This window comes from Myotis davidii, unplaced genomic scaffold, assembly GCF_000327345.1.
Source record: "Myotis davidii unplaced genomic scaffold, ASM32734v1 scaffold266, whole genome shotgun sequence".
NCBI classification, from domain to species: Eukaryota; Metazoa; Chordata; class Mammalia; order Chiroptera; family Vespertilionidae; genus Myotis; species Myotis davidii.
The window spans coordinates 5,692,966-5,717,104 of NW_006300032.1; the positions used below are offsets into that span (position 1 = coordinate 5,692,966).

Genomic DNA, 24,139 nt, shown 5'->3' on the forward strand with positions numbered 1-24,139 from the left:
GTATGCTGTAATATTATACCCAGGCCATCTATCTTGATATTTTAGGTGTAACACAAGAAGGTTACCTTTCTTAGTCATATGCCACATTTGTACATAAAGTAGCCCAAATTTTTTTTGTGGCAGAATATTTTTCAAACTGGCTTACAAAAAGGCACAATATTCTATAGGTAAATAGAGTGTGGATATTGCCAAAGGGGCTGTTTTTTTGTAGGTTGATTTTTTTTTTTTTTCGGATTAGAAAGGATGAGGATCTTCTGTTACTAAAGCGGGAAGGGAAGGGTTCTAATCTGAGCATGCTCAAAGTCACATGACAAGTTGTGACGGCGGCTCACTGGCCTGCTCCATGGTGCCAGACAAGCTCTTCTCTTTAACCCAGCATTTAGGTTTTATGCTGGCAGCCTCTCTGAACACATAATCAGAGAAGATTTGTGTGGGAAATAGCACTGGGTGGTGCAAGGAGCAACCCCTCTCTTTGCCCTCTCTGCACCTGCAGGTTTAGCAGCATAAGAATCCTGCTTGTTTGATATGAGAAAGAATTAAAAATTTAGATGTAATGCCACCATTCTGTCATTTGAAGAAACTGGCTATACTATTAAGATACTTTCGTTTTATTCACAGTAATAAATATTTACGGTTTTAGTGCACAAAATATAATTATTGATAATCAATGCAGCTCTTTAATTTGTTAAACTGTTATTTTCAAGCTATAGGCTAACAAAAATTAAGAATTATTATTATTATTATCATTATTAAAAGCATTCCAACCTTAATTTGTCTGCAACTGTACTTAGGGCAGAGGTAGCCAAAAGCTACACAATTTAAAGAGTAAGTATAAGTTCTGAGTGATGAAATCACAAGCTTATATAAAATTGGAACTCAATTTCTTCCTGCCCAACATAAACATAGCCTTTGCATTCAGTAAAGAAATACAGGTTCGTAGCCTGGAAAAGAAAATCACATTTGCACAGTGAATGCTGTGATCAGCGTGCAGAGCACTGACCTATGGGAGCCACTGGAGCCTCTGACAGTGAACTATCCCAATCAGCGTCTGGCTAGGGCGCTGCCTGGTAGCTGACCCCAGTTCCACAGTATGACACTTAAACACAGAACTGCAGGTGCAGACGTCATGAAAACACACCTAGATCTTGAAGTCTTAAATTTCCACAAGGGAAACCATGTCACACAAAATGATAAGAGAACCTGTACCGTGTTCCTAACATGGGCTATGCACCAAGAAAAAAAAAACACAAAACATGCAAACACAACAATGACAGGTTCTCTGTGCAATGAATGCAGTCCATTTTGCAGTAACAGTGCAGGCAGAAACTAAGGTATGTAGGTCTGTAATGGAGAAAAACTTGATTGATGTGTAAAGACAGAGAACCAGGTACTATTTCACTGTTGTAATTTTAGTAATGCTGCCAAGATCCGGCTCACTTGCTAATTTATTTTATGACGATATTTTAGGTAAAATTTTCATTGATTCACTTTTTCCCTTAGAAACCATCTGGGGCATCCACCTCCCACTACTGGTGACATTTCATTTTTGCAATGGCATTGGGAATAAATACACTTACATTTATTTTAAGCCTTGTTTACTCAATGTGAATTTTAAGCCATGTTCGTGGCATATTCTAAGAAAGTTTATGTGATACTTGCTTATAATTTTTACGAGAATATTTTCCTCTACACAACTTACACTTATAAAAAAGTCACAATCAAAACAGTGCAAGTCATCATGAATATGGCTCTTAATTTTCCCCAATAAAACTGTAGAAAGGGTACTCAGGACTTCAACGTACACTTCACTTCCTAAGTAAAGGTCCCACAGTCTTTCCCAAACTTTCTGCTTATGGTTGGATGCACAAATAGTTGCCTCATACAATTACTGGAATTACTAAGAACCCAAATAAAACACAAGCTTTGTTTTATTAGTATTGTTTTCTTATTGCAACAGATATTCAGTTTCTTGCTGATGCAGTATTAAGCTTTGATAGCTTGAATTTTAAATTTGGTCATGTTAAGAATGATCACAAAGGTTTGTTTTGTCAGTATCTACAGAGATTTTTTTATTTTCCTTTAATGGTTATAAACTAGTTCCCTTTCCTCTCGTTAGTTGTATTAAGCTTTGATAGCTTGAATTTTAAATTTGGTCATGTTAAGAATGATCACAAAGGTTTGTTTTGTCAGTATCTACAGAGATTTTTTTAACCAAAGTTACATTGTAACACACAAATGCTGTCTTATCTTTAAGGCACAACACATCAGTATGAACATTCTGTTTGCCAAACTTAAAAAAAAGAGACAATATTAGGTTCCCATTTCCCCTCCCGCTTCCCTCCCGAACAAATGAAAGAAAAATTGCATCCACTTTCAAAGTCAGCTGCTAGTAAAGTCACAGTAAATTATCTTCATCAATAATTTACACAAATTACAGGTCTAGATAGGATTGTCCTTATACAGTCTGAGTGCATTCCAATTCAGATTTTCTGGGCTAGGTAGGCTAAAGTCAGATTCAAACCTCAGGGCTGAGAAGGTCTCCAGTTGTGAGGAATGTTGTTGAACACCACCTTGTCAGACGGAGCACGTGTGGGTGCTTTGCCAGGGTAAGAGTTCTTTGCTAAAACTGTTAATTCCAGTTAGGACTCATTCGGTGTGTACCAGCAACCTCCACAGATTTTGTTTGTTTGTTGTGTTAAACCATTAACGTGTTGTAAATATAAGACCATAGAGCTTCCTTTCTGTAGCACTAAAGTTTAATCCCGTTCAGCAATCTGAATTCTTCATTCTGGAATTTTCATTCCAAATATGATTTCATCCTTTAAGACAATTTATATGTGTAAAGCCAGAGGCATTGAATCACACATAAAATTCAGTGTACTTGAAATATATAAAAAAATGGATCTCCAGCTAGAGAACACAGTTACAAATACTCTAATTCCAGTGCTTGATGTAGAGCCAAGAGGTCTGAGTGACTTGATATCCTCCAAAAGGGCATGTTGTGCTGTGTGGTTAAGAGAGGGGGGATGGGAAAGAGAAGGGGAAGGGATGGAGAGAGATCATGACTATGGTCTCAATGAAGCAGCTGTACACACAAGGATGTGTAGTCCACCCAGGTTCAAGGAAGGGAGTCTAGGAGAGGGATGATCATATTCTAAGGCTTGGTAGCATCAATAAGGCATTGTCAAAATAATAGAGAAATAGATCTGAACTGGATATTGATGATAGGAAAAGTACATATAGAGGTTTCTTAGGTAGTTTACTATTTATTGTAGAAAGTATCATTACCAACAGCAGTATCTGGGAAAGCAATTTGGGCATCAAAATCCTATGTGGCTGATGGAAAGCAAGTTTTAATCACTACCTCACTCCTAAAGTTCCATCTCTCAGTTAAAAACAAAATTTAAACATGATAAACTTCCTAAGCCTAAGGTCTTTTGTCTTTCTGAGAGGAAAAGAGTGAGTCCCTTTCTATGTAAAAAATAATTCGAAGTTGATCTATATAAGGTGAAAATAATGTGGAGTTGATCAACTCTCTTACTTTTCTGGAGTAACTGGTTTAAGTCAGTAGAGTTGACCAATTTATTTCACTGGTGTGGGATTGAGAGAAAGCACTCTTGCAAACATTCTCACGGGGGGAGAAACAGGCAAGGGGACAAAGAAGGGTACTTCTGGGGCAAACATTCTTAGGCATTTCAATGGTTTGTGGCCCTACAAAAATATACCAGTATCTAATGTCTGTGTGGCTTAAAATTTCATAGTGGGATGTGCTCAGAAAAAAAACATGTATAAAACAACTCCATTGTGGATAATGAAAAAAAGGAACACTGTACTAGAGCAATTAAAATCAAAGCATTACTTATAATTTTTGGATGATAGCATCTTATAGAATATATATTTATATAACATGCTTTGTATAATGAAAATACAGTTGTATAAAAAGTGAAGAATACATTTTATTATAAAATCAATCATTAAAATAATAATCACTATTGTTACATAATTCTTTGCTGTCTAAAAGGATAGTCAGTAGTCCCATGTGGTTATTGAGCACATGAAATGTGGCTTGTTCAGTTCAAAATATATATTGAATGTAAAAAAAAAGAGAATGTAAACATCTTATCAATAATTTTCATATTTGTTAGGAGTTGAGACATAATGTTTTAGGTACACTGGATTAAAATATATTACTAAAATTAATTTTGTCTGTTTTTAATTTTTTTAAAAAAACACGGCTTTCTAGAAAATTTAAAATTACAAATATGGTTTGTATTATATGTTTCTACGGGGGAATGCAACTACATCACTATTCCTAAACTTTAAATTTTCTTTTTCATTTTACAAAAAAAACACCCTATATTTCTAGATCAAATTAAACACAGAAATTCACTAGAATGACATTTTTTTCATTCAGCTCAGATCTATTTGTAATAATAAAACAGTACTTAATATTTCTGCACATGCGATTACAGCTACATTCAAAGAAAAGCATGCATTATGGTCACTAGAGGAACCAACCACCTGTGTTTCAAAATAGAATTATAAGCCTTCACCATCACCAACACTGTACCTACATAAACAACCATTTGGAAATAGCATTCTGACCGAGGTTCTCATCCTCCTGGAATCATCCTTTTTCTCTTGAAGTTTTAGGTGTAAAGCAGAAGTTACAAGAAACGGGTACACCAAATCTACTTTTCATGCCATAAACAACTAGGGTATAAGTTTTCGTTTTCAAAGGCATATACTGTTTCTGGTTTGGAAAAGTGAATTTTATTGCCCTGACCCAAATATAAGTGAATGTCACATAGGCTAAAAGACATGTAAAATGTTCACGTGTAGTGGCTTGCACTGCCTGCTATTTGTTGTGAGTTATTATGGTATCAACATGAAGATCAAAACAACATGGACTCAGGACATTGACAAACCCCAGAAGATATTTGTATTGTGTGCAACTGGAAGGATTGCAAATAGTAGTCCGCAATGAAGGTTGCATTTCTGGAGACTGCATCCCTGACGCATCATACAGAATGTCCAAAGGGCCAGTTGCTGTCTAGGGTCACTGACTGCTAATTAAGACCCAGGCCCTCTGTGGGAGGCTGAGCCTGCACAGGCTCTGAGTGTTAATGGCTGCCAAACACATCAGCACACCTTCTAAAGTGGGAACTCATTCTCGTTCTCCATTTTGCTTGATTTGAATTGACTACACACACAAATCATTTCCTTTCTCTTTTTATGAAAGCTCTAAACTTTTCTAGGAAATTGTTTATGTTGATTTGGGGAGGATCAGGTAAACACTTCAGCACATGCGAGTGTTTAGTGAAGGCTTTATTAGATGATGATTTGAAATCTCCTCAGGATAAAAAAGGACAGCATTCTTTCTATTGAAACAATATAAGCTGATGTGTCATTGTTTCCAAATATTAATTCATCATTTTGCTGTGTTTATAAATGATATCACTGTTGCCCTGGCTAGATGATAGCTTTGCTATCATTCAGAAAAGGAAGCAGTATGTCTCTGCTGTGTTGACCGACAGTCTGGTGTCTGGGCCAATCCTGATATCATTCCTCTTTTGATCTTGGACCAACCATTTAATGGTTTTTAACTGGCTTGATATCTTCTTCAGAAATATGGGCCAGATGAAAAGGCTTATTTAAATACCTAGGGCCTAGGAGAACTTCTGAATATGTTCAAAGCCAGCTGCTTGGCTCCAATCACGTACCAGTGGCTCACCAAAATAGACAGCACGCTTCTAGAAGATGTGAGGCATGTTGCCTCTAAGTCTCCACAAGTTGGCACAAAAGGATCTGAATAGTACATTCCTTTCCAGTAGTGTTTATTAAATTTTCTCATAACAGTTTCTCCTTTGGCTATTAAATCTACCCTCAGCATTTGTCATCAGGGAGCATACTTGCTACCAGGCGCTCACAGGGAACAAATGGCATAGAGGATGGATGGGGCAAAGGATAAGAACTGAATCCCATGATTTTGTATGAAGCTCATTAAACGTCTTTATATTGTAAAATATCATGTGCTTAAAAATGGTTATTTCCCCCCATCTTTCTTATAGACCATTCTCTCATCCCCCCCGCAAACGCACATACACATACACACAAATAAATATAACTAAATTTTCCTCCATTTCCTGTAAAATTTCAGGCAAAAAATGCTAGACTCCAAATGGTTTATTTGAATGTAAGTATTGACCTTCTCATGCTCTTACTGCTTTGCATCTATAAATTTAAATCACTTATCAAGCTGCCATTGGGCCAAACTACAGGAATGCAAACGAAAAAGCTTGCATTAGAAGTATCACACCAACATTGTTTGAGACAGGTTACCTTTTTTGCTGCCTGTTCTTCTTCTACACCATCCCCAATTACAACATATACTACTTTTCTGCCAAACCTTTGCATTATTCGTTCAAAGCAACTTTCTTTTCCTGGAAGATAAATGAGATAAAGTTCAGAGTGAAGTTACCTGGTTAGCGGCATGCTCCTCATCTCGGCCATCTCCAATCACAACATAAGTTATGTTAGTGCCAAATCTGGACACTATACGCTCAAAACAGCTTTCCTTGCCTGAAAAACAATGCACTGCTTATTCTTCCAGCCATTGCATTCATTAACCTAAAGATTCATATAAAGTGGCAAGTTAATTTCTCTTGAACATCAATCACTTAAAACTAGCTTGCAGCCTCTGGGTTAATGAAATCAACAAATACGTTTGAACAATTTAAGTCTTTACTTGGGGACAGACGATCAAACAAATACGTTCCATGCTTCAAAAAAAGCTGTAGGGTCAAGCATTTGACCCAGAGAAAATGTTATTATCATTCACTCGTATCGAACATCCTTGCAAACAACTGTAAGTTTTAACATTTATCTTTTCATTAGATGTAGCATATTTTGCCAGTTAATTTTAAATAGTATAGACAGGTCAGCTGAAAATATTATTGTGAATTATTGAAGGTTCACCTATTAGGAAAGGGGGAATACTTAAGATGTGGATTTACCTTAACATACAACTTTTTCTTCAAGTGGCTGGGAGCTAGTCTGCTCAGATTAAGTGTACTAAGAATGCTGTGTGGCCCTCAGCACTAGTGACACTATATCCACTGACTGCACTATGGGGATCACTTGCAGGATCTCTACACGTTCGTCAGTTTTGTAACATTGGCATTATTCTCTGATTTTCCTTCCCAGAATGTTCATGTAGTCATGGTTACTTCTGTACTTGTTCTTAATCTGATAGTTCCAAAAAAAAAATACTAACTTAAAGGAAAATATAAAAATATTTTTTTTTCAGATAAAAAATTAGAAATAATTTGGCCAAAAAATAAATATTATCCTTACTAGAAGAAATGTTTTCCTGGTATAAAATTATTTGATATTTCATAACACAAAATTCTATATATTAATCCTACTAGCATAAGTACATACATTTGTACAAAAATGAATGGGGTTGAAATCAGGGCTCTGAACTGCGGTGCTTAAGACAACGTAGAATTTACTTTTTCAAAGCCTGGGGCTCTCTTGGACTGCACTCCCCAAACAGCTGCCACAGGGCTCCTTTTGCCTGTGTCAATATCAAAACTCTGCAAGGCCCAGGGCGGGTTATTTTTGGGAAGGGATTTTAGGATTTTGAACTTCTCTTGTCGAGGTGCCAGAGCCTAAGTTTGTTGACCTTCAGGGCACATTACCCAACCCATCTATTTCCCCAGGCATTTCCTTGACAGACAGAGAATACATGACCTGTTTTATTTAACTCTTTCAGGATGGCAGAAGTTGATAAAGTTAACCAGAAGTCTTAGTCTGTGAAAGGCACTTCAAGTAAAAGATGACTCCACAAATTGATATTAACAAATAAGGAACGTTGTCATCCTTTGATTGCTACTGAACATTTTTGGAAATGTGGAGTTCTTGCCATTCATGTGTTATGAATGTTCCAATTATGTTTTCTAATTCATGAAATTATTTTTTTTTCTGGAATTAAGGACACTAGTTCAAGCCATCTGACACTCCCCTGCCAAAATAGTATTTTTATGTTAGATTTAGATTACATATGCAAGGATAAGATACTGAGTACCATGCTAAACAAAATATTAAATGCCATGACTAGAGATACTGTGCATTATTCGGAAAACATGTGTCATGATGAAATATATATGTATATAATCAAATAAGTCAGTACTACCCAGTTGCTGGGTTCAGATAACAAGTTTTAGAAAATTTGCATTTGTAAGATGGAGGGGACTCTTGTTATTTGAGTGCTATCCAAATGTGCTTGATATTCTCACAGCAAAATTGATGACGTGGAGAATCATGCAGAGATTCGAATTAAGAAAATCCTCCCAAACACAGAAGTGAACACATTTCATACCGATTTAGAAATAATTTTCTTACCTATTTTAGTTGCACTGTAAATATTCTCAATGGGGAAAGCACCTCCTAAACTATAGAGTAGAACCTTCGCAAGTGCTGGGATCAGTTGGGTTGTCGTTACCAAGACATTTACGCAGTTACTCCTAAGACAGGGAGGAAATACACATATTTGTTTTCTAATACTAAATAGTCTCTATGAGTACAGATCTTAAACTATCACTGTCGTCTCAGTTCCACAGTAAAAAGCACCTGATAATCTAACCATTTATTCAACAGTTATTTATGAAGTGCCTACTACCTGGCAGGCACTATGGCAGGTGGTAAAATATAACCCCAAATGGGGAAATAGAAGAAAATGGGCAAAAAGAAGTCATAGATGTACGGAATGTTTTTCTCCCCTTCTGTATCACAAGACAGATACAGAGACAAGTAAATAAGACCCCTGCCGATACTAAATGTCTGTAATAACTGTCTCGTCAGGTCCCTGTGGAACCTCCGAGAATACCTACCTCAGCCTTTAGCAGCCATGGCAAGGTTAGGAGAGGGAGGATGGCCTAACTCTAAGTTTTAAATGTGTCCAGAGCAGGTGTTGGTTAGGGTGACAAGACTCTAAGTCCTTGTGTGTTCAGTCCCTGGGAAGGTAGAGGACATAGGCAGAAAGGGGGGTGATAGGGTGGGTGACAGGAGTTTTGGGATTTTGTACAAGAAATGGCACAGATGATGGATCCTGAAGAAGGAAACCTGGAGAGGATCCTTATTTAGTACAGAAGGGGCTGAATCTCTGAATCTCCTCTTCAGCGACAATAAAGGGCAATTGCATTAATGGCCGAAGTTTTAGTCCTCTTCAAAGGTCTTCCCTTTGAGAGTGAGAATCTCTCATTCTGAAATTTATAGCTATTTCTTTCATGGTAGTACTGGGGTGGGGAGAAAAAGGAAATGCCAAGAGAGTGGAGACTGCTGTGAGGCAGAGACCCAGGAAAAAGGGACAGTGGTCCTCCTTCTAGACTACGGGAAATTGAGCCATCCTACTTGGAGGGGCTCACAGCCACATCTGTGAAACTGGGAATCAGATGGCACATAGCTATGGACCTTTCTCTGTTCATCTGTATCATGAGTTTTTAATACATATTGGTGAGGGCTGTAAAACATTCTCTATATTAATTTTCAGAAACCTGGCCTCAATAATAATCTCTATCTACATATATATAAAGCCCAGTGACCAGAATGGTGGAACGACCTGAATGACCAACAGCCAACCAGCCTGATCCGGGCCCCAATCGGCCCCCAGCACCTCGATTGGGGCCAGGCCAGCCAGCCAACCACCTGTGACGGGCCCCAATAGGCCCCCAGCACCTTGATTGGGGCCAGGCCAGCCAGCCAACCACCTGTGGCTCCTCCCCATCACCAGCCTGGCCCGATCGGCCCCCACCGGGGCAGGCGGGCTGGACCCCACCTGTGCACAAATTCGTGCACTGGGTCTCTAGTGTAATTATATTATGTGTAACACACACAGAACCTATATAATAATGTCATAACCTTTGGTTTTTAACTATCTACAAGACCTCTTTTAAAAATAATAAAAGCTGTTGAAGTCTTCCCCAGAGACATACACATTCCACTATGTTTTATACAGAATTTCAGGGCCTCAGGAATCCTCATTCCCCCAGCTTTCTTGGCCTTTGGTCTCTGTGCCACCAGTTACAGAGCTCCAGGGCAGCAAGTATCATCATAAAAGCAACCTCTAATTGTGACAATTCTTTCTCTCATGCAGCAAGAACCCCCTTTCTTAGGATTCCTCCTCAGCAGTCCTAATTGTCTCCTTCACAGACACAGAGAAATGTGATTTGTTTTCAGCCTAACATCTCAAGTAGTTGAATTGGTATTACTGTTCCACACATGACTCTTCTTCAGACTAAACTCTGTGGTTCCTCCGTCCAACTGCTCCTTTCATGTGGTTTCCACAGCCTAAAGCCTCTGGCCATTGGAAACAAGAGGCTTCAAATATGTCACAGCCCATTGGAACGTGGTGCCCACATCTGGGCAGAGTACTCTGTCCTGGCTTCCCCAGCCTGACCCAGGGGGCCACTGCCCTTCCCCTCCCCACTTAGCCTTTCTGTTATCAGTGCAGTTGCTGGTCATGGCCCATAGCTAGAAACCAGACGCAGGATTTGACACACTCCTTTACTTCCATGTTCCAAATATTGGACTCTCCTTCTACCCTGCCAAGCTTTTCCTGTATGCTGACTCAACCAGCCCAAACACCCTCTTTCCCCCCTGAATTTTGTGTTATCCACAATTTGTTAAGCATGCATTTATTTACTCCTCTTACTCAGAAACAAAACTAAGGAATGGGATAGTACAAAGACTCATCCCTCACCTTGCTAGCTATGACTTCCAGATTTACATTATTTTATTCATTAGCATTTATGGCACATGCTGTTCAACTAGTTATAAGTCTATTCAATACTATTATTGACACTAACAAGTTAGTACTTCACTGTGTAGTTCAAACAACACAAAGGTTACAATTTTTTAAAAGAGTTTTCTCTTCCTTTTTAAAAAAATATTTTTATTAATTTCAGAGAGGAAAGGAGAAGGAGAGAGAGATAGAGTCATCAATGATGAGAGAGAATCATTGGTCGACTGCTTCCTGCACATCCCACACTGGGAACTGAGCCTGCAACCTGTTCATATGCCTTGACCGGGAATCGAGCCATGACTTCCTGGTTCATAGGTTGACACTCAACTACTGAGCTAGGCTGGCTGGGTTTTTGTCTTCATTTTTTTGATGCATTTAAGTCATGCATATTATCTATAAAGACATAAAGACTTAAAACATCCACTCTTTGCATAGACAGTGGTTTTATTTTTGCCATCATCCTCTATACTTTGTCACCAACAGTGATATCTTTTTTTTTTAAATTAGAAATCACATGCTCTTCTGTGGGGATTAGAGGTTATGAGGAGAGAAGGGTAGAGAGATGGGATCTCCTGGTTATTCTGAGAGGCAGCAACCCTCATCCTTTACCCCAAAACACATACACACTAAAAATCATTGGATACAGTGAATTGTTTGGCCCCTTCAAATACTACAATAGTCTAGAAAGTAAAACATATTTCTGTATGTTGTGCTAGTAAGACTATACCTTTAATAGAATATATATAGAAACTGCAACAATACCACTTACCTAGTACTAATAATTGATAAAGACTTAAGTGCATTTGTTAGCCAGGAGTCTGTCAAACCTTCAATCTCGGCCCTTAGCTGCAGCCACGCGTCTCTCTTGGCAGGGCCAAGCAGTCCTGCAACACCGAAAGCAAGCAGGGTCAGGAGATGAACCTTACCCAGGAACACCTGTTTGGTCTCCCTTCTGTCTAGGTTAGATAATTTTTATTCCAGCCGATATCAGAAATTGAGAGAGAGACTGATTTATAGTAGGATTATCCTTCGTTTCAGAATTGATTATCTATTCATTCATTCCATAAGTATTTATTGAACAACTTCTAGATATCAGGTACTGGGCTGAAAACTGGGATGTAACAGTGCAACAGTGAGCCATGGGCCACAGTTTCTGCCCTCACTGAACCTAGAATCTGTCACAGAAGATGCTAATCACCTGAGGAGCTTTGACCACTCCCCTGCCTGGGTCCCATTCCAAGGCTGTGATGCAAGAGGTGTGGAGGAGAGGTCAGGATCTACCAGCTTCCTGTAAGGGTTACCATACCTCAAATGCTTTGGCTGTCTGAAAATGTTTAGCTTCTAAATAAGCACAACCATTACCACTCTGAAACAGTAATGATGGCATTATCACATGTAGCTTATAGAATGTTTCTAATATTTGTACTAAAGCTGTCATAAATATTTTGTTTTATGACAAGTTAAAAATTGTGTTGAAAATCCTGAATCTATGACACAGTTACAGGCAATGGTTGAAACTATGTTGATGTTATGATAAAACATTGTTTAAGTCCTTCCTTTTATGGCAAAACAAGATCATGTAAATCTAGTACAAAGAAAAATTCTTATTTTAATTGTACTTCAGAATACTGGGAACATATATACAGTCTTTACCCCAATCTAGAGATGCTAACATGTCACAGCAATGGGGGAATAAGGACACATATGTAATGCCTTAATCAATAAAGGAAGAAAAAAATTAATATGTTGTGTCATGGCTTTATGATGGAACAATATGCAGCCACTAACTATGATATTTACAGGAAGTTGTGATGTTGGCAAAGTGTTTACAACCATGAAAAATAAAGGCAAGATTTCAAATTGTAAAAAAAAGAAAAAAAGAAAGAAATGGACTTTCATGCCATTGTTTAAACTTTTTAAGATATATGATTATTTATTAGTAATCTTGTTAACTTTGAAATAATTTTAATAATACTCTTCAAGAAGGAAATAATAACATATCTGGGTGATAAAAATTCAGATTTTCCAAAAGGATATTTATTTTAAAGTTAAACATATCACCCACAATTGATTTTAAATAGAATACCTATTTACTTGATTTTACGAAGTGTCTTATATAGAGCATTAGAATGAATTAGGAAACCTGAGTTGCCCTCCTAAAATTCCGGGCAAGTCCGTAGCCTGCAAGGGCCTATTGCTCATTTGGAAATGAAGGTCGTCCATATGTAACCTTCCTTATGGCGTCTAACATTATTATTTAGGGTCTGTATATTTTTTTCTTCTTTTATAGTTACTGAGTATCTATTGAGCATCTGTTATGTGTCTTAAGGCTAGCAAGGCACTGGGATATAGGTGAATGGACCCACAGTTCCACCCTCATGATGAGTATAGGTGTGTTTAATATGGATAAACATTTTATTTACTATATTGTATTCGATGACATGTATGTGGATGTACATATACATATGTATAGTATGCACAAGTATATTTAGTTGTATCATCCCATTTTAATTCTGGCTTATGTTCCTTATTCCTCATTCTTTTTTTCATTTTTTAAAAAGAAAAACAAAGCCCGGAGAGAAACCTTTTATGTGACCTCATGGCTAATCTTAGGATCCTGACCTAAAATTGATCCTAATAGTAGAGATCATCAAGGTTTATGATATCGAGAAGCGCATTCAAGATCTTAGTTTTAAAGTCACAGGTTTTAAAATATATTTTTAAAATTGATCTCAGAAAGGAAGGGAGACTTCTTAAAGTTTTCAAAATGAAAAAAAAGCACTTGTTTATATTTATTTCTGGTAGGATTCCAGCAAGATAATGCTTGCTAACAACTCTGTTTCCATGACCGGAGCTCTCGTCTTTAAACAAGTCTTCCCTCTGCTTCCATAAGTCCCTCTGCCTGGTTTTCACTGGCAGCATCATAGCTGAAGAAGGTAAACTAAATGTCCTGCTGTCAATCTTGACCAAGCGCCTGGGAATAATGAATTTCCAATGCCCTTGACAGAGCTGCACGTTTTATTTTGCTGTCAGGTTTCCACCCTCTCTACCCACTCTCAGAAACTTAATATTTTGGCTCAATGTAGGTCACATGAGCGCTTGATAACTTATTTCATAGTAGGCCAATCTCTAATATGGAACATGGAACTACAGTTCAAATTCTACCTCTATCTAGAGTGCCTTTATTAGAATTAAAAAGCCACACATACCTCCGACATTGTTCTTGTAGGTGTTGTATAATTCTTTTACTCTTCTGTAACGAAAAGCCAACTTCCTCATCCAGTCAACCCCTCCTCTTACACCTGTTGGCAAACAAAGGTTTGCACTACTTGCAGCTGCATGGAAGCCATCAGTTGCAAAACTGTAGGTACTGCAACACCCAAAATATATTAAAAAGAGATAAAAGAAATAATTACATGTGCAAAACTCCATAGCTGAATTTCTGTAGGAAATAGCGTACTAAAAGCCACGGCTTACCTTAGGTCCTGCCCATTATCATCAGAGGAGACATCATCTATATGAACTTGATCACACTCCTGTTAAAAACATTGGAAGAGTGATTTGTTTTTCAAATGATGCTTTTCACCATACTTAAATGTTTTTTCCATCTTCCCATTTCAATCAGGCTATGGCCAGAAGATGGCAGCATTTGCCCATTCTCTCCTGTTGAGAAATGGCACCATTTCCACTCTCTGAAATCTAAATCCAGAAGAATGCCATAAAAAGGTATCCGAGAACATATGGCTTGTGGGCAACTTAAAAAATAATTTTAGTGTTAATATTATTGATAAGAAACTCGCTTTCGAGTCTTCATAATAATCACTGGTGTTTCCTTTCAGCCATTTCTCCATTTCTGCTGTGCATGCTTAAGTATTGAGGCCAAGCTAAACCTGAAGATACACAAAATTGTTTGGTCTGAGCACCTCGGGTGGTTACTATTATTTGTTGAGCAGAAACAGAGGGGCTCACTGATTAAGGTGCTCTGTGAGATTTCTATGACTTCCTGCATTGTGCTAGGCCTGGGATACCATGAAAGAATTCATGCTGGTGTTATTGTGAAAGGCCTGGTCTTTTAACACAGGAAAAAAGCTAATAACCATGGAAGGTGACATTTTCTTTTTTTCTTTTGCTCAAGTTTTAAAATATTTAAAATAAAAAAATACTCAAAAAGTAAAAGGGAAATAATGAAGAATTACCACATCCAATGTGCTACAAGCTCAGAGGAAAATAAAGTGTAGGTACGTACACCCAAAAATTGTCCTGATTTAAATTGTAGTGTGCTCAGAACAAATGGTAACTTTTCTGCATAAGAATTCAGTTCTTCTTTACTGTTCTTTACTAGTCTATCTTCAAATAATCTGCAAAGTTCCAGTGAAATAGTACCTGACCAAAGGGTGAAATTTGGCTAGGATACTAATCTCAGAATATATATGCTTTCGCCTCTTTGGGCTTCTTTCCCCCTCAAATTGCTTGTCATCCTCACAGATTCTGACTGTATACATAATGCTTACTATTCAAAACAATTTAAAAGTAATAATATTTGAAAATAGGATGCCATAGTAAAAAGAAAAAACTTTCTAGCTATTATTTTTATTCATTATAGGACCTGAAAATATCTGGTAGTGAAATTTTGCTATTTCATCTCTAGCTTTCCACACTGGCTTTTAAAAAATATACAAAACCTGAATGACTAGCCCAATCAATACAATGTTAGTACATAAGCTGAAAATACATGTGAATTAATTTTAAAGGTTCATAGGATTTATGTAAATTATGGGTTTAGTAAATTTTGAATAAATCTCTACCTATCGTCACAGGTAAGAGAAGGCTCAGTAAAGCTAATCTGACTGGAAGCTCCCAGAGGGGATGTTTGGGTCACTTGGATATACCCCCACTCAAGGCACAATCTGGTACAGAGTAATCACTCAATGATTCTTTGTTGAATAAATGGCAGAAGTCTAGACATATTATCATTATTGACAGAAGTAGCACAGTTATTTACTTTTTAAAAAAATATAACTTTACTGATTTCAGGGAAGGGAGAGGGAGAGAGAGATAGAAACATCAATGATAAAAGAGAATCATTGACCCACTGCCTCCTGCACACCCCCACCTGGTGTTTGAGCCCACAACCCTGGCATGTGCCCTTGATGGGAATCGAACCCAGAACCTTTCAGTCCGCAGGCTGACACTCTATCCACTGAGCCCCTGGCCAGGCAGTTATTTAAATTTTTGAACATAAAGTTATGGTGATATGAGATAATATTCTAGATGGTGAGAATTGTAAGAAGATAGTTATATCAAGAGTGGAGGGGAGGGAGAGAGAACGAGCTAAGAACTGAGGCCATGAGAGGTATGGCAGGACAGGCACTTAGAATGGTTCTTCCTCATTTTGACTGAGTATTCTTTGCAAGGAGTACAGCCCAAATTTTAACCAAAAGGGGCATTTTGCTTCCAGAAAGATCTCAGGGAAAAGTACTTCAAGCAATAGTAGTAGCTCTTTTGGATTCTAAAAGAAAGAGTGGAAAGATTTAACAAGTTAGCTGTTAGCATGAAAGTTGGAAATAAATTTCATCCCCCAGAATATGGAGGCAGCAAAGTAATTCTAGATGACAAGGATTACTTCTTATTTAGAGATGGTAACCTTCCTGGTAAGTATGAAGACTGAATTAAAACACCATTGATATGGCATCACGTGAAGCTGCTCATTTCCACCTAAGTTCTAAAATCTTTCAACAGGTAAATAATTTCCATGTCTCTCTTTTACAAAAAACTAATAATATCCAAAAGAAACTTGGAGGACATTTTTTAATTACCCTGGCAATTAGATGTTATTTCTATATTTAATATCCTCTTATCCTAATTTTTAGAGAAATTCCTCTGACATTTAAAGTATTAACTCACATGATTAATTTATACATTTTGCCTCAAAACTCATTTTTTTTTACTCCTGAGGACATCAGTATATCAAACTTATTGGACCATGAGCTCCATATTTGAAGTTATGTTTGAGATTTTTCCAAATGGAACTTCTCTTTAAATTTATGCCTAGTTAGCTATGCTTGTTGACTCTGGACTCTTGCCCGAGAATTACACTTCAGTGAAAGCAACCTGAATTTCAATCACATACATTTTCAGAAAAATCAAAATAATTGTTCTTCAATTAGTTTTCACTCAGAGGAACTTTGCAGGAATCATCTTGGCCAATACATGAAATACTAAAAACAATGTAATGCTTTGGTTTTAACAAATTTCAGTATAAGAACTCAAACGTTTGGGGTAATTCTGGAACTAATCTTAAATTCTTTAATTTTGTTTTATAAGGTGACCGCAATGTTGTCGCTGATCTTTATCAGTTGTAATCCACAGCAGTCTTCTCTCACTTTTGTGAGCCAGAACTCCCTGGTGCCTTTTTTCTGGAAGTTATTCTAACTGAAATAACACTGTGTTTAAACAGAACATTCTCTTCTTCGGGGGAGTAGTGTGAACATTTGCCTTCTCTGCAGTTGGGCAGGATGTCTTGAAGTGTCTATTAGGGGGATTTAAATTTGTGTCTTCTAAAGAATTATGTGAAAGCAGCTGCTACTTACTACATATGGTGCAGTATCTATTGAAGGATTTCAGTCTCAAATTAGATTTTTAGGTTAAGAAAAGAAACCTTGAGAGATTAAATACACAAGAGTGGAGGGAGAGACCATAATAGGCCAATGATAGAGTTCCTCTCTTGAGGAATTCTCCTGTTTGTCAGAAACAAAAATAGTGTAATATCAGTTATGAAGCCCATAACAATCTTTGCTTAGAAGAGGTTTACTGAAATAAAAAATTGGGTGAAAGTAAAGTTGACTTTCAAAATCAGATGCGGAAAGATAGTGGAAATGTATGTAACGTTACTGAATGATATCGAAACCCATTGTTTAGATTTTGTTAGTTTTAGTATTTATCTCACTTAAGTCAAGAAAAGCTTTTGAGTTTCCTTGGGCACTTTGTCTGAATGTGCATGTGTGCATGTAGCATGTGTGTGGTGTGTATGTTGTGTGTGTGTATGTGTGTGTGTGTGTGTGCATGTATGAGAAGTGTGTCAATTCATATGCAAGAGGCCCAATCACTTTTTTTACAAAAATTAAGTACAGGATTGTTGGACACTAAGTTTTAGTGTTTGAGTCAAATAAAATTTTTATCACATTCTAAACACAGCTAACAAGCTGTAATCATAGGAAAAAAGTCAATACCAATGTTTTCTCAGTTAATTTTTCTACCAGAGATTTTTCCAGGCATTTAAAAAAATATTTTATTTAGTACCTAATCCAAAATAAAAAATGCTTAAAGCATCATAGCTGAGCACATGTTTGTGGTATGCAAATATTCATGTCAAAAGCATTTGCAAATTCATTATATGCTACTTTCACTTTCTTTTGTGTTCTGTTAAAAGTTGGGTGGCAAATTTATTCCATCTGTCTTCTAATGTGCCAGTAAAATAGCTAATGGGTCATTTAGTCCATTTATTTCTAGTAAAAAATAATTAATAAAATAAAATAAAAACTATGAAATTTGGATAAAACCACACAAAACTTCCTTTTTTTGTTGTTGTTTTTTATAGGTTTTGAAGGACTAATAATCTTAAAATTCTCTTTATAATGAGGCCAACCTATTTCAACCAACCAAAAACCAACCTAAGAAGTTATAAGTCTATATAAAAATTCAAGTTCCAAAAAGGTTAAAATGTGTTTCCTATTATTGTGTATATATAAAATCATTCTGTATACTAGACAGGGATCAGTAGTAAGATTACTTTAAATCAGGTTTTAGAGAGGTGATTATTATTTCTATAATAAAACTGAAACACATGCCTAGAAATACTAATCATTCTTATGTCCATTAAAGAAAAAAAAAGAAACTGCTTTAAACAGACAATAATTTTATTATCCAGTAAAAACAGCGACTCACTGAAGAGAAAACAACAAAATGCTATTACACAGGTTTCCAGAACATACATTTATCAGATATACTGAACAACACAATTTTTGCTTTTGTGTCTCTACTGTGAGTAAAACTGGATTTTAAGACCTTGCAATTAAAAGAACATCTCATTGAAGACACTGACTAACCTGGCTTTTCTTTCTCACACGCCTCTGTGAATCCAGCAGGGTGCGGGGGCAGAAGTATGTGCTCTTGAGCCAGACTCCACAGTTTCAAATCCCAGTTCTACCACTTAGCTAGCAGTTACCTTAGACATAATTTTTATGCTTGTAACCCTACAATTCCACCCCTACAAAAATAATGTGGTAAACATATTAATTTCTAGAGGCTGTTAATTATTTAATGGAATGTCCAATAAAATGTTGAACACAAAGTGGGGAGGATTCAGTAATTAAAAATCTCCCTCTTCGTTCATAATATAGACAAACATTTTTACTCTACTGTGAAAATATGAGATTAAAAACTAAATTTAAATATGACATTTTAAAAAAAGAAAGAGAAATCTCTTCCAGTATTGTGGTGCTTGACTGGGAAGTATTCCTGGTCCAGTGCCCAAGCTACTCAGTTATTTCAAATTTTATTGTCTGAATGCCTAATGACTCAGATCATTAACACCCAGATTATATACCTATTACAGGACCCATTCAGCTATTCTGAGGCTATTTTTTTCTTGGGTCCTTTCATTTTGTTGTTGTTTCACTTTCTCTTCATTTGAGGTTGGGAATGAAAAAATAAATGAGAAAAAAACCCAGTGAAATCAAATAAGTGGAATCAAACCAGTCAGATGTGTGATGTAATCAGCTCTAGCAGTGTTTCACCTGAAAGGGGAGGAAATGAGGAATGATGATGTTGTCTAAAATTAGGTGTCAGGTTATCTACAAAATGTAATGATCCACGTTAGCGCCATGAATAGCATCTCAGACTACTGTCCAGTGATTAACCTAAAGAGTCTCCTGGTTTATATCCCGAAAAAGCTAATGCTAATTCCAAAAGTGCACATGGATTGTATTTGAGACACTAACAGGATGAGGAGCAGTGTAGTTGAGCGGACACAGATCTGAGATATTTCTGTTCTAATTATGTGCCAGTATATATGTACAATTTGTTAACTAAATTTAGCTTTTGTTTGCATTTATATATACAAATTTCCCTTTGACAGGAACTGTACTGTTCTCTTATGCAAAATTTCTATCTTTAAGTTTTCTTGAGGTTATCTGGTGTTATAGAAACCATCCAAACATTTTAATAGTTGGATACCACTATTCTTACCTTTTAAAATTCTTACCTCTAAATCATTAAAAAATAAATGTGTATCAGCAAGATTAAAAATCATTTCCTCCATTCGGAGTCCAAGGGTTACAGCCATGGGAGGATCCTGAGAAGAAAATACACACACAGTGAGGTAAAATTTCAGTAACTACAGTTATTATTAAACATATTTTAAGTGCATATTGTTGTGGGGATGGGATGACAACAGATTTTTACTTAAGATTCAAAAGATTTCCCAACTATCTGAAAAGGTACCTTTCCAAGCATTCATTTAAGACATAATAAGTATACAGATGCATCTGTGAATTTATAGGAATTTATGTGCACATAAAAATGATTTAGGGAAAGTTTTGACATAAATCTATATGTTTATGAGAGGATCCGGTCTACATATACTCCATGGACAGTCCTTTGGAGAAATGTATTTGGATGGAATACTGAACAACGCTACAGACTTGTTAAAAACAAGAAAGGATTTCCTTTAAAGAATGATACATAAGAATTAGGATTGGGAGAAAAGTAGGTCTACTGGATGTTTGCAGGACTTAAGCAGACAATGTCACCTGGAGGCAGGATATGAAGAGCTGGTGGAGCACGATGAAACCACCACTTAATTATGAACTTCATTTTGGTCAACAGGCAATATTTATCTGCAATGAGTGTATAGATTGGTCTAACCTGCATTTGGCTAGGAATAAAGAGAGAAGGGTTGAGGATAACGAAAGGGATTATTAATTCAGTAGATGTAATCTATGTAGAAAATATATACACTTAGAAGTTTAATGAAAGTATGGGGATTAGTAAGGAGTCAAGTGACTTATTTTTTGTTTATAGAAACCAAGATGTTACACTGCAGCAGGGGGTTGAGAAATAAGACCAGAGTTCGTACTTTACCATGACCAACTACAGTTGAAAGCCTGGCATCAAGAAGCGAAAGACTAAAAAGTAAGGAGGGTGTAGCGATTGGGCTAGGGAAGTAATTCATGTTCAAGCATGGTGTTTAAATGATCAAAGTTGGAATGATCTCTAAAGAGAACTGCAATAGTGATGACCCTGAAGATACAGAAAATAGAAAACCTAGATAGAACAAACCCTCAGAATTTGAGACCAGAATGAGCCTATTAATTAGTAGGGAGAATATGGTTTTGAATAAAGCTGACAAATCTAGAAGAATACTATTTGTTTGGCTGAGAAGTCTTTTTGGAAGACCTCAGAGGATGATTTAGGTTGAGTGGCTGGGCCAGGAGCCAGATTGTAAGAATTTAAGGAGAGAGTACCAAACTTGTGTTTTCAATGGTCTAATAAATGACATTTCAAGAAATGTATTTTAACTTGGGAAAATGTAATGCTAACTTGATATTAATTTATGATAAAATACACAATCCAGGTCGGGCCCAGTAGTATTCATATATACCCCTGAACTTACCTCACTTAGCAAATAGAAGCCCCTCCTCATTCTACACCTATGCTGCAACAACCAATTTTCTTCCTGTTCTCCCTTCCATAATGCTTTGAGGGGAACGCTCTAAAGCAGTGATGGCGAGCCTTTTGAGCTCGGTGTGTCAGCATTTTGAAAAACCCTAACTTAACCCTGGTGTCGTGTCACATATAGAAATTTTTTGATATTTGCAACCATAGTAAAACAAAGACTTGTATTTTTGATATTTATTTTACATATTTAAATGCCATTTAACAAAGAAAAATCAACCAAAAAAATGAGTTCGCGTGTTACCTCTGACACGCGTGTCATAGATTTGCCATCCCTGCCCTAGAGTGTAAATATATTTGAAGTGAGTGTCACCTCATATTTTGTAGTGATTAAAAGCTAGAGAATAGGAATTGAGTGCTAAGCTAAGAAAAGAAAAAGGTCACTGAGGTGTGTTGAGTAAAGCCAAGACTTGATATTGGAGAAGAGAAAGAAAGGACAGTAAGAATATGTTAAATGTCAGCATAATTTTCTAATTGTCTACAGCTCTTCCTCAGAGACTTCTGTGGAATTCATAGCTCAAGATTCTCTCTTCTCAAAAACAGATATGCATTGTTCACATCCCTGATGGTATCCTGGTCTTGTATCCTTCAGTAAGGAGGACTCTACTGCTAGGTTCATCTGTCTTCCAGTGTCAGGATCATTTGGAGAAACATATCCAAAGATCAAATCAATTCCATTTTATTCAAAAAAAGTCATTCAAGAACAAGAACAAAAATATGAAGCTTTTTTATTTTATTTTATTTTATTTTATTTTTTTGGTCTCAAAGTCTTTCAGAATTCAGAGGGATCTCTCTTGCTCTGCTTCCTTTAAGTATAGAATTCTTATTTTTCTTATTTCTTTACGTTGTTCATGTTTTTGTTGTTGTCTTTGAAAGAAAATCTCTAAAGGTTGAATAAAAGTTGTAAAAATATACATTTGTCTTTTTTGTGTAAAAAAATTCCTTTCTCTTTGGGTTGGGGGTTGCATAGGCTGAAAACATAGAAAACTTGTAAATATTCTGTATAGTCATGGGACCATGAACAATATGTCTACAAAAATATCAGGAAAAATCAAATGTAATTATAGCATGAAAACATATAATTCCATTAGTGACGCTCTGTGCTTTTGAGGAATGTTCACTGATGCAGGACAATAAAACTGAGCTCCACACTCCTCCGTATGTTTCTGATGATTACTGCCCTAAAGATATATATTTCACATGGGGGTTCAGAATGTCTTCTTTAAAAGGTTTTCCTTCTCAAGATTGGGTTGCTTAAATTCTTATCCTACAATTTGCCAGTTTTTCTTCTTTAAGTTTTAAATAAAACTACTGACTTTCTTTGCATTGACAAATCAGATTTATGGGGATGGAAGAAAATATACTGTTCTTCTTTGATTGTTACTTTCATCAATTCCACGCTTCTGAAGTACATAACTCTCTATGCTACCCCAGTAGTGATAGGAAAGTCCACGAAAAATGCATTTTGTGCATCTGATAAGCATGCAAACAAATATAACTTTTAGAAAACCAACAATAATTCTCTAACAAGTAAGCACAGCGCATGGTATGATGAAAACTGTGTTTGAGCATTCCTACCCCAGTGGGAATACAACTCCGTGGCACTTGAAGGGGTTGCTCATTTGTTTATCAAGCTATGGCAATCCCACAACACACACTCTGGGAGAGCTAGGACTTTGTAAGCACTTTGGCAAAATATTATTTGTGAACGAGGAAAGTTTAGGTTTGCGGTTTGCCGTAGTGTAAACTAGCTGTGTTTTACCAAGGTTCCCAAAGAGTAAGGCTTATCAAAGGGAGGGGTTTCACCTGCCATGTCAAAGGCATGGCACAGACAGGCTGAGGATAGTTATGCCACATGCCGAGGGAAACCATGCCTGTAAGAGGTGATAATCTAGTTTCTAAGAGAATGCCTAGTGAGGGCTGACTTTCAAACATCTAATTTTATTTTCTTTTCCCCCATCTTACTAAGTCCTGGGGAGAGTTGATTCTAAGTAAGTGGATTACAGTATCACATTTTTCTAGCTAAAGGACCCACAGATGTAAGAATCCAAGAAAGATGAGCAGGGATTTGGTGGGGGTCGCCTTAGAAAGGTCTCTGAAGTGTTGGGCTCGCTGGGCCTTGCCAGACTACTGTGAAAGAGCTGCCGGCGCCTGCAATTCCATGGTTTTATCAGGCATTTGAGAGTTAAATATACTTCTGGATTGAACCCAAGTTTTATACAGAGATGTTTGCTCATTTTCATTAGATGTTTGTAGAAATATGGGCACCTTATGAATCAGGAGTTACTGCCTTTTTTCACTTTACCTGTAGGGAGTGTTGAGTTTAGGGTCTGAAATTAAGTGATAGTGAAAACTTGGACAGAGGAAAAAAGTGGGATAATAAAGGCACCAACAGGAAGCTCTGATGCATATTTTACATATATAACAGTTCTAATAGGTTCAAAGTGTCTACAGCAGAGTTTAATATGGGGCAAACTGAACTTCTGCCAACTTACTCTGTGCTCTGCTCTATTAAAATACTGAAACTACTCCCAAGACATTTGTTGAGAGAGAGAGAGAGAGAGAGAGAGAGAGCGCGGATGAGATGGGGAGGGAAAGAAT

The 24,139-nt window shown here is 36.9% G+C and overlaps 1 protein-coding gene and 1 pseudogene across 6 annotated transcripts in view; one reads left to right on the forward strand and one right to left on the reverse strand.

Moving 5' to 3' along the window:
- Positions 1 to 2,126: 2,126 nt before the first annotated feature.
- Positions 2,127 to 24,139, reverse strand: part of EYA4 (EYA transcriptional coactivator and phosphatase 4) — a 231,456-nt gene continuing 209,443 nt past the window's right edge. For 3 of the 6 annotated variants that reach the window (XM_015572105.1, XM_015572103.1, XM_015572101.1), the window contains 7 exons: positions 20,067 to 20,156; positions 14,282 to 14,340; positions 14,014 to 14,174; positions 11,574 to 11,688; positions 8,407 to 8,528; positions 6,482 to 6,582; positions 2,127 to 3,004 (listed from right to left, as the gene is read on the reverse strand). In XM_015572105.1, the coding sequence (XP_015427591.1) occupies positions 2,924 to 3,004; positions 6,482 to 6,582; positions 8,407 to 8,528; positions 11,574 to 11,688; positions 14,014 to 14,174; positions 14,282 to 14,340; positions 20,067 to 20,156 (729 nt within the window). In that variant the 3' untranslated portion in view covers positions 2,127 to 2,923. Of the gene's footprint in view, positions 3,005 to 6,342; positions 6,444 to 6,481; positions 6,583 to 8,406; positions 8,529 to 11,573; positions 11,689 to 14,013; positions 14,175 to 14,281; positions 14,341 to 20,066; positions 20,157 to 24,139 lie in introns of all 6 variants that reach the window. The other 3 variants (XM_015572104.1, XM_015572102.1, XM_006776216.2) reach the window with 1 other exon arrangement.
- LOC102768406 lies at positions 16,070 to 16,472 on the forward strand (annotated as a pseudogene).